This window comes from Entelurus aequoreus, linkage group LG24 (genome assembly GCF_033978785.1).
Source record: "Entelurus aequoreus isolate RoL-2023_Sb linkage group LG24, RoL_Eaeq_v1.1, whole genome shotgun sequence".
Lineage (NCBI taxonomy): Eukaryota > Metazoa > Chordata > Actinopteri > Syngnathiformes > Syngnathidae > Entelurus > Entelurus aequoreus.
The window spans coordinates 487,454-499,079 of record NC_084754.1 but is presented as its reverse complement, the minus strand read 5'-3'; the positions used below and the strand labels follow the sequence as shown (position 1 = coordinate 499,079).

General features: G+C 40.8%; 1 protein-coding gene across 5 annotated transcripts in view; it reads right to left on the bottom strand.

Annotated features, from left to right (window-relative positions):
• Window positions 1–293: 293 nt before the first annotated feature.
• The window catches only part of cib2 (calcium and integrin binding family member 2), a 28,265-nt gene continuing 16,932 nt past the window's right edge, over window positions 294–11,626 (bottom strand). For 3 of the 5 annotated variants that reach the window (XM_062035357.1, XM_062035356.1, XM_062035358.1), the window contains exon 7: window positions 297–1,087. In XM_062035357.1, coding sequence (XP_061891341.1) covers window positions 1,066–1,087 — 22 coding nt within the window. In that variant the 3' untranslated portion in view covers window positions 297–1,065. Of the gene's footprint in view, window positions 1,088–11,626 lie in introns of all 5 variants that reach the window. The other 2 variants (XM_062035359.1, XM_062035360.1) reach the window with 2 other exon arrangements.

The following is an 11,626-nucleotide window of genomic DNA, read 5'->3' as shown; positions in this document are numbered from 1 at the left end:
AAACTCTCATACCACATTCGGGGCTTCTAAAACCACCCTTAATATATCTTGGCATGGCACAGTGCACCGTATTTCACATACACACACCACCACCCCACTTTCTACACTGTAGCTGACCTTTATTTGCCACACTCAGCACCAATTATCCAGGTCAGCTTTTATTTTGCGCCTGCAGCAATTCTCCCGTAGAAGACTCGTATATCTGAGACTGCGCGGAGCCAACGTGCTCCATGCAAGTCTGTACACAAAAACAACACCAAGTGCGGCGGCGTAATCATGCACGTGGAACGCTGAGGCAGCTGCTGTTGAAATCACCATATGTTGCGCAGGCTCATCTTTATTGTCCACACTCCTTCGTCACGGCGCGGACAGATCGAGGAGCGCCGATTAGGAACGTTACCGCGGACACAGAAGTAAAGCAGTCACAACACACAGAGAGGACATTTATTCCAAATAATGCAAACTTGAAAAAATGTCTATTCAAAAGAGGGCTGCCACAAACACCTCATGGTAATAATGGCCAAGGCAGAATATGGAAGCTAGCCCTTCACTTAGCTGGAGGAAATTAAAGTATGATTGTCGTTATGTTACAGTTCCACGAGCATAACCATAACATCAAATAAGCAATACGCTGCCAAAGAGCCAGAGGTTTACCATGCAAGTACAAATAGTGCATTTACGCCCTCAACGCTAATGCTAAACAGTCATTCATTAGATAGTGAGTATCTGGGAAGTGGGGCTATGACATGTGCAATATAGGTAGATTACTTTTTATGCATTATCGGATGTGCCGTGAAGCCCAAATCCACTTGCCAGTCACGTTCCGCTTCCTCCGCGTCGAACAGACCAACCCAGGCCGAGCCCTTTCATTGGTGGTGGTCACGTGGGTTCATCCGTCAAGACATCCAGCATCCTGAGAACTTTACGTCCAGCCGCTGTTTTGCGCTCTTATCTGGGCAGACGTGGCAGAGGCGAGGACAGCTGGGGGGACGACGCTGGCGAGGACACGCGGGATGAGTCGGAGTAGCAGACAGGCACTGTGCTCGGCGTCACCGTGGAGACCTCTCAGATTCGTATGTGGAAGGTACTGTTGGAGACACCACGCCAGGCAACATTAGCAACGTGGATAACGCTGCAAACTTCATTTAAAGGAGCCATATGTAATAGTTTCATGTCAAGTCATCATTCAATGGCCCTGATATGTCAAAAGGCATCCATAAATCATGATAACTGTCAGGGCTGCCAATCTTTGGGTGGCCCAACATTCCATTCAATATCCTTTTTTTTCCATTCAACGCCATTTTTGATTCAAAAACGATATTATCCTGATTGAAAAGGATTCTCTATTCATGGAATACATAGATTTCAGCAGATCTACTCTATTCATGGAATACATAGATTTCAGCAGATCTACTCTATTCATGGAATACATAGATTTCAGCAGGATCTACTCTATTCATGGAATACATAGATTTCAGCAGATCTACTCTATTCATGGAATACATAGATTTCAGCAGATCTACTCTATTCATGGAATACATAGATTTCAGCAGGATCTACTCTATTCATGGAATACATAGATTTCAGCAGATCTACTCTATTCATGGAATACATAGATTTCAGCAGGATCTACTCTATTCATGGAATACATAGATTTCAGCAGATCTACTCTATTCATGGAATACATAGATTTCAGCAGATCTACTCTATTCATGGAATACATAGATTTCAGCAGATCTACTCTATTCATGGAATACATAGATGTCAGCAGGATCTACTCTATTCATGGAATACATAGATTTCAGCAGGATCTACTCTATTCATGGAATACATAGATTTCAGCAGATCTACTCTATTCATGGAATACATAGATTTCAGCAGGATCTACTCTATTCATGGAATACATAGATTTCAGCAGGATCTACTCTATTCATGGAATACATAGATTTCAGCAGGATCTACTCTATTCATGGAATACATAGATTTCAGCAGATCTACTCAATTCATGGAATACATAGATTTCAGCAGATCTACTCTATTCATGGAATACATAGATTTCAGCAGATCTACTCTATTCATGGAATACATAGATTTCAGCAGATCTACTCTATTCATGGAATACATAGATTTCAGCAGGATCTACTCTATTCATGGAATACATAGATGTCAGCAGGATCTACTCTATTCATGGAATACATAGATTTCAGCAGGATCTACTCTATTCATGGAATACATAGATTTCAGCAGATCTACTCTATTCATGGAATACATAGATTTCAGCAGGATCTACTCTATTCATGGAATACATAGATTTCAGCAGGATCTACTGTATTCATGGAATACATAGATTTCAGCAGGATCTACTCTATTCATGGAATACATAGATTTCAGCAGATCTACTCAATTCATGGAATACATAGATTTCAGCAGATCTACTCTATTCATGGAATACATAGATTTCAGCAGATCTACTCTATTGATGGAATACATAGATTTCAGCAGATCTACTCCAGTCTGCTGACATGCAAGCAGAGTAAAAAGCTTTTATAATTGTAAAGGACAATGTTTTATCAACTGATTGCAATAATGTACATTTGTTTTAACTATTAAATGAAGCAAAAATATGACTTATTTTATCTTTGTGAAAATATTGGACACAGTGTGTTGTCAAGCTTATGAGATGTGATGCAAGTGTAAGCCACTGTCACACTATTGTTCTTTTTTATAAATGTCTAATGATAATGTCAATGAGGGATTTTTAATCACTGCTATGTTGAAATTGTAACTAATATTGATACTGTTGTTGATAATATTCATTTTTGTTTCACTACTTTTGTGTGGTGTTTGTGTCTCCTCTCAATTGTTGTGTGTGGTGTTTGTGTGTCCTCTCAATTGTTGTGTGTGGTGTTTGTGTCTCCTCTCAATTGTTGTGTGTGGTGTTTGTGTCTCCTCTCAATTGTTGTGTGTGGTGTTTGTGTCTCCTCTCAATTGTTGTGTGTGGTGTTTGTGTCTCCTCTCAATTGTTGTGTGTGGTGTTTGTGTCTCCTCTCAATTGTTGTGTGTGGTGTTTGTGTCTCCTCTCAATTGTTGTGTGTGGTGTTTGTGTCTCCTCTCAATTGTTGTGTGTGGTGTTTGTGTCTCCTCTCAATTGTTGTGTGTGGTGTTTGTGTCTCCTCTCAATTGATGTGTGTGGTGTTTGTGTCTCCTCTCAATTGTTGTGTGTGGTGTTTGTGTCTCCTCTCAATTGTTGTGTGTGGTGTTTGTGTCTCCTCTCAATTGTTGTGTGTGGTGTTTGTGTCTCCTCTCAATTGTTGTGTGTGGTGTTTGTGTCTCCTCTCAATTGTTGTGTGTGGTGTTTGTGTCTCCTCTCAATTGTTGTGTGTGGTGTTTGTGTCTCCTCTCAATTGTTGTGTGTGGTGTTTGTGTCTCCTCTCAATTGTTGTGTGTGGTGTTTGTGTCTCCTCTCAATTGTTGTGTGTGGTGTTTGTGTCTCCTCTCAATTGTTGTGTGTGTGGTGTTTGTGTCTCCTCTCAATTGTTGTGTGTGGTGTTTGTGTCTCCTCTCAATTGTTGTGTGTGGTGTTTGTGTCTCCTCTCAATTGTTGTGTTTATTGCACTTGTGAGTGTTGCTGCTTTTGGAATTGGATTGCATTGTTATGGTAAACAAGGCAGACTGTAGGAGTCAATCCCCTATGTTGGGTGTGTGAATATGATTGACCACTTTAGCACTCCACTGATTGGTTGTGAGTTTTCATTATGGTAAGCGCATTCAGCTGGGTAATGGCGGCCGGGTTACGCTCTTCTACGCCCATTGGAGTCTTTTCCATCATTTTGGCATATTGACTATTCAGTCATCTTCATCATTATCATCATACAAAGTAAGTGGCTGTTTCCATTCCACACCCCAGGTACAGTCGTGGTCAAAAGTGGACATACACTTTAATTAAATTAAATTAATTAAAGTACCAATGATTGTCACACACACACTAGATGTGGTGAAATTTGTCCTCTGCATTTGTCCCATCCCCTTGGGGAGCAGTGGGCAGCAGCGGCACCGCGCCCGGGAATCATTTTTGGTGATTTAACCCCCAACTCCAACCCTTTGATGCTGAGTGCCAAGCAGGGAGGTAATGGGTCCCATTTTTATAGTCTTTGGTATGACTCGGCTGGGATTTCAACTCCAACCTACCCATCTCAGGGTAAGAACATCATGTCATGGCTGTCTTGAGTTTCCAATCATTTCTACAAGTCTTATTTTGTTGTGATGTAGTGATTGGAGCACATACTTGTTGCTCACAAAAAACATTCATGAAGTTTGGTTCTTTTGTGAATTTATTATGGTTCTACTGAAAATGTGAGGGTCAAAAGTATACATACAGCAATGTTAATATTTGCTTACATGTCCCTTGGCAAGTTGACCTGCAATAAGGCACTTTTGGTAGCCATCCACAAGCTTCTGGCAAGCTTCTGCTCAGGCCCGGCCCTAACCAATCTGGCGCCCTAGGCAAGATATTAGGTGCCCCCCCCCCCACATCGGCAGTGAAGTGTATATACTCACAAGAAATCGAATAGCTTTGTCTTTGACCTTTTTTTTTACTTAAAGAAAGCAAATGAACATATTATATGAGAATGTTATGTTATGATTATCTTTAACCGAATCACAGCAGTGCTCAAATTAAAAAACAGCATTCCCTCTCATGTGATATTGCTTAATTAACATTAATGATGTGCACTGATCATGCCTGAAAAGGAGTAGGAAGAAACAAAGCTTGTTTAATCCTACCCCTTTTCCACTTCAGAGCGTTTACAATGATATAGAATCATTTACTGACCTTTTTATAATAAAATAACATCTATGAATTAGTATATACAACAGTTTTGTAATATGTAATTAATTAATTCAGTCATTATTAACATACTGAGATAAAGAATATCTTATTTTCAATAAGGTTGGAAGTATTTCTCATAATTCTTCTTCTTTGTACTTTGTAAGTACTATTAATTTAAACAACCTCTTAAACTGGATCATGTCAGTACAATTTTTAACTTCTTTACTTAATCCATTCCATCATTTAATTCCACATACTGACATGCTAAAAGTTCTAAGTGTTGTACGTGCATATAAATGTTTTAAATAATGTTTTCCTCTAAGGATTATATTTGTCCTCTTTAGTTGAGAAGAAATGTTGTACATTCTTTGGTAGCAGGTTATAGTTTGCTTTGTGCATCATTTTAGCTGTTTGCAATTTCACCAAATCACAGAACTTTAATATTTTTGACTTAATAAATAAAGGGTTTGTATGTTCTCTATATTCAACATTATGTATTATTCTAACTGATCTTTTTTGTAACACGGTTAGCGAATGTAGCACACATTTGTAGTTATTTCCCCATATTTCTACACAATAACTCAGATATGGTAACACTAGCGAGCAGTAGAGAATATGAAGTCATTTTTGGCCCAGGACGTATTTTGCTTTATTCATTATCCTTCTGGAGGAAAGTTCTGTGGTCGAATGAAACAAAAATTTAGCTGTTGGTCCACAATACCCAGCAATATGTTTGGAGGAAAAAAGGTGAGGCCTCTAGACCTAGGAACACCATCCCTACTGTCAAGCATGGTGGTGGTAGTATTATGCTCTGGGCCTGTTTTGCTGCCAATGGAACTGGCGCCTTACAGAGAGTAAATGGGATAATGAAAAAGGAGGATTACCTCCAAATTGTTCAGGACAAGCTCAAATCATCAGCCCGGAGGTTGGGTCTTGGGCGCAGTTGGGTGTTCCAACAGGACAATGACCCCAAACACACATCAAAAGTGGTAAAGGAATGGCTAAATCAAGCTAGAATGAAGGTTTAAGAATGGTCTTCCCAAAGTCCTGACTTAAACGTGTGGACAATGCTGAAGAAACAAGTCCATGTCAGAAAACCAACAAATTTAGCTGAACTGCACCAATTTTGTCAAGAGGAGTGGTCAAGTGGTCAAGCAGAAGCTTGTGGATGGCTACCAAAAGCGCCTTATTGCAGGTCAACTTGCCAAGGGACATGTAAGCAAATATTAACATTGCTGTATGTATACTTTTGACCCTCACATTTTCAGTAGAGCCATAATAAATTCACAAAAGAACCAAACTTCATGAATGTTTCTTGTGAGCAACAAGTATGTGCTCCAATCACTACATCACAACAAAATAAGAGTTGTAGAAATGATTGTAAAGTCAAGACAGCCATGACATGATGTTCTTCACAAGTGGATGTACACTTTTGACCACCACTGTATGTATAATCAATCAGACGCATCGTCAATGTCAGCCTGCCGTGGCATTGAAGGAACATTTAAAATTCATATGCCGCAATTTGTGGGTTGCATTATATGACGTCACATCACTGAATACACGTGCTGGTCCAGCCAGCGTCTGTTCTCCATGGGTTCTGGGCGCCAAGTAAAAGGCCCTATGACTGCACTGTTCTCCATGGGTTCTGGGCACCAAGTAAAAGGCCCTATGACTGTACTGTTCTCCATGGGTTCTGGGCGCCAAGTAAAAGGCCCTATGACTGCACTGTTCTCCATGGGTTCTGGGCGCCAAGTAAAAGGCCCTATAACTGCACTGTTCTCCATGGGTTCTGGGCGCCAAGTAAAAGGCCCTATGACTGCACTTTTCTCCATGGGTTCTGGGCGCCAAGTAAAAGGCCCTATGACTGCACTGTTCTCCATGGGTTCTGGACGCCAAGTAAAAGGCCCTATGACTGCACTGTTCTCCATGGGTTCTGGGCGCCAAGTAAAAGGCCCTATGACTGCACTGTTCTCCATGGGTTCTGGGCGCCAAGTAAAAGGCCCTATGACTGCACTGTTCTCCATGGGTTCTGGACGCCAAGTAAAAGGCCCTATGACTGCACTGTACTCCATGGGTTCTGGGCGCCAAGTAAAAGGCCCTATGACTGCACTGTTCTCCATGGGTTCTGGACGCCAAGTAAAAGGCCCTATGACTGCACTGTTCTCCATGGGTTCTGGACGCCAAGTAAAAGGCCCTATGACTGCACTGTTCTCCATGGGTTCTGGGCGCCAAGTAAAAGGCCCTATGACTGCACTGTTCTCCATGGGTTCTGGGCGCCAAGTAAAAGGCCCTATGACTGCACTGTTCTCCATGGGTTCTGGACGCCAAGTAAAAGGCCCTATGACTGCACTGTTCTCCATGGGTTCTGGGCGCCAAGTAAAAGGCCCTATGACTGCACTGTTCTCCATGGGTTCTGGGCGCCAAGTAAAATGCCCTATGACTGCACTGTTCTCCATGGGTTCTGGGCGCCAAGTAAAATGCCCTATGACTGCACTGTTTTCGGCTGTACCAACCGTTCAAATCGTAAAAAGGATACACCTTTCTTCAGGGTTCCTCGAGAGGTAATCAAGTGACAAAAGTGACGTCTTGGTGAAGATTGATGATCGCTAATTTTTAGGTCTATTTTGTTAATGCCTGGCTGGCGATTGACTGACACACCCTCCGCCATCGACCGGTAGCTCGCCATCGACGTAATGGCCACCCCTTCCGTACAGTTTATGAAGAGTTCACGCAAAAAACACACATCTCCATTTTCCTTGTTTGGAGTAAATCCATGTTTTTGTGCGGATTTTCATAAAACAGCCATCTTGCTGATGTGGGTTGCAATTGGAGAATGGAACTTTGATAATTGTGTGCACATTTTTGCAGCAAAAACAGGTAACTTTAAACTATGTTTCTTTGTAAAAAACAAAAACAAAGACTAGTCATATATGGTGCCAGCCTCGCCCTACAAATGAGTCATATGGGGCTTCATTGAGCGCTTCATTGGGGTGATCCCTGAACAGGGGATGTGGGGCTTCATTGAGCGCTTCATTGGGGTGATCCCTGAACAGGGGATGTGGGGCTTCATTGAGCGCTTCATTGGGGTGATCCCTGAACAGGGGATGTGGGGCTTCATTGAGCGCTTCATTGGGGTGATCCCTGAACAGGAGATGTGGGGCTTCATTGAGCGCTTCATTGGGGTGATCCCTGAACAGGGGATGTGGGGCTTCATTGACCGCTTCATTGGGGTGATCCCTGAACAGGGGATGTGGGGCTTCATTGAGCGCTGCATTGGGGTGATCCCTGAACAGGAGATCTGGGGCTTCATTGAGCGCTTCATTGGGGTGATCCCTGAACAGGGGATGTGGGGCTTCATTGAGCGCTTCATTGGGGTGATCCCTGAACAGGGGATGTGGGGCTTCATTGAGCACTGCATTATCACATCATTACCATGACAGCTGCATCACAAGACAACAACAGCAGAGCAAACAGACAATGCAGTTCGTCCCTGAAGAGAGTAGTAGCTACAAACATATCCTGTACTTGATGTACACAGGCAACCGACGGCATTTTTCCAACCACACTGTCGACCTTTCTTGCTCACCGACCAATCAAATTGATCAGGATAGTGTTTCTCTTTTTGCGGCCATTAGGCGAGGGCACCTTTCATTTAAGTTACTCATCATTGATGCCTTAATTTAGTTACAATCACAGCAAAACAAACACAAAGCGAGCGAATATGGGCTCCAACTAGAGGTATGCCAAAGTGTCACTTCATTAAAGTACAGTGTTTTATTTTCCTAAATTCAAACACAGTGTTAGTGTTCAAACTGTGTGTATTGTTACAATGGCCAAAAATATGAAATATACTTATTAAATGAAACCTCTGCCTTGTTTTTGATGAATACTTAGGCCTACTACTAGGGATGATGTTCGAAACCGGTTCTCCCGGTTGTTCTATAAAAAAGAACCAATTCCATGGACTCCAATCCCTTTTTGAGAACCGGTTCCTGTTATCGAGGCCACTATAGTAAAGAAAAATAGTTGGTTCTTTATTCGAATCCCTGGGAACGAATCCCTTCCCACAGGAAATGCCCTGTGGGACGGCTATGTTATGCCCATTTGATTGTAGACTCTTACTGACACCAGGTGGCGATATGAAAATACTACACGTCATTAGTTTGGGCACCTCCGGGTTGGCATCGTCAGTTCAGTTCATGAGACAATTGAGAAGTAGATAAGTTGTGTTAGCTCTTACAAGCCTTGGAAAAGATAGGTCTGTAAGTAAACTGTTTAACTTGTTTATGTACACTACCGTTCAAAAGTTTGGGGTCACCCAAACAATTTAGTGGAATAGCCTTCATTTCTAAGAACGAGAATAGACTGTCGAGTTTCAGATGAAAGTTCTCTTTTTCTGGCCATTTTGAGCGTTTAATTGACCCCACAAATGTGATGCTCCAGAAACTCAATCTGCTCAAAGGAAGGTCAGCTTTGTAGCTTCCGTAACGAGCTAAAGTGTTTTCAGATGTGTGAACATGATTGCACAAGGGTTTTCTAATCATCAATTAGCCTTCTGAGCCAATGAGCAAACACATTGTACCATTAGAACACTGGAGTGATAGTTGCTGGAAATGGGCCTCTATACACCTATGTAGATATTGCACCAAAAAGCAGACATTTGCAGCTAGAATAGTCATTTAGCACATTAGCAATGTATAGAGTGTATTTCTTTCAAGTTAAGACTAGTTTAAAGTTATCTTCATTGAAAAGTACAGTGCTTTTCCTTCAAAAATAAGGACATTTACATGTGACCCCAAACTTTTGAACGCTAGTGTAACTCAATAAGGTGGAAAGTGGTTAAATTTGATACTAAGATGTTTATTGAAAAACGATTTTTGTGCGCTGTTTCAATGGATGTTTTGAGGACTTAAAATGGCTGCCAGTCGTGTATTTCCACCATTGAAATAGTTTCAACACTCAGAAGTATTTGTTTGATGATAGTACTGTATATTTGTGTGAAGCTAATATTTACATATTGTGTATTAAATTTCAGTATGTTAATTGAATCACATAGCTTATACATTTGTCATTGTGTGTATTTCAGTTTAAAAAATAAATAAATAACTGTCCAGTGCAAGACAAAAGTAAAAATAGGAAAAGACAAAGCAAGATCAACAACAATAAAGAGCCTAAATGGATTAATCTGCTTTGGAACTTTATTAGACGTCTTGGATTGTTTGTTAGCTGTCTGCCTGTGTGTGTAGTTAGTATGTTCCAATAGCAGCAGAAGTGCACTTTTTGGAGAGCTGTATTATTTTCAGTTTTGTGCCCAAGGGACTGATTTTATTTAACACTATATTATTATATATACACCTATAGTGATCACAGAAACAGGTTGTTTTTGTGTTACTGTATATATTTGTTTTTCTGAAAAATCCCACTTAACATACTTTGGGTAACAACAGTCAATATTTTTTTTTTATATTTTTTTAGGGGGGTAAAAGTCAATATTTATTTATTGATTTTATTTTATTTTTTTCTTATAAAATAAAAGTGAGCTTTTGTTAAACCAAATATTGTGTTTTTTTCCATATATAACAACCTATCTGGATTCCACAAGAGAATGGATAAGGAATCGGTTCGATAAGAGGATTCGATAATGGGCTCAAACTCGAGAATTTCTTATCAAACATCATCCCTAGCTACTACGTTACTGTATTTGTATGTTGGTCATAAAGGTGGTATTGGAGAGCCAAGTTTGTTCCTGAGGTGGTACTTTCTGAAAAAAAAACGTTTGAGAACCACTGGTGTAAACTATTTAGTGGTACTCACAGCTCAAAATGGGCGGAATGGCGTTTGTCAGGTTTTTGCGCCTGAACGCTTCAGACAGACTGCAACTGAGCCCTTTGAGGTTTTGAGCAGTGCAAGAAAAGATTTATGAGCATTTGGATGCTTAGTAATGGCTTCTTGGTGATGCTATGACGTCATTGTCAGTTATCCCCAATATTTCATCTTGTCGAATATGTCACCCTTTTATGCTCAGGTAAGCGTTTTTGCATCAGCATCAGACTTGCAGCCATATATCCATAGTTCCTAGAGCAGACCTGGGCAAATGAAGGCCCGGGGGCCACATGCGGCCCGTTAAGCTTTTCAATCTGGCCCGGCGGACATTCCCAAATCATTTTTTTTTAGATCTTTAAGATGTAAAGTGTAGCTGCCATTATGATGTGCACTCATGTTTTATAATGAGCGTAAGTCTTCAACTATACTAAGTCTTTACATGCTTGCAATCTGCGCTTTTGCATGATATACTAGTTACTATGGTCATCTAATTAGTTACTATGGTCATCTAATTAGTTACTATGGTCATCTAATTGGTCATCTAATTAGTTACTATGGTCATCTAATTAGTTACTATGGTCATCTCATTAGTTACTATGGTCATGTAATTAGTTACTATGGTAATGTAAGTGACAGCAGCTCAGACGAGGCACCAAGCAGTGTGGGTGGGGAGTGTTTCCACAGAGTGTTTCCAGAGGCTGTAATGTGGGTGTCAGGGACAGACGCGGAAGGAGATTTTTACAACAAAGTTCTAAAGCTTAGTGATATATCACATATATCAGATTGTAGGTGGGGCTTTTTTGACCCTTCGCGTTCATATTTCACTGTTTGTTGCATTTTTGTTGCGTTGATTGTAAAATATGTGGATGGAGAGGTGGTGTGATGTTCATATGTTGTCAATATTCAGTGTTTTATCCTTCATAGTTCATATTGTAATATTCTTTATTTTCATGTACATTCTGGGTGTCTCAT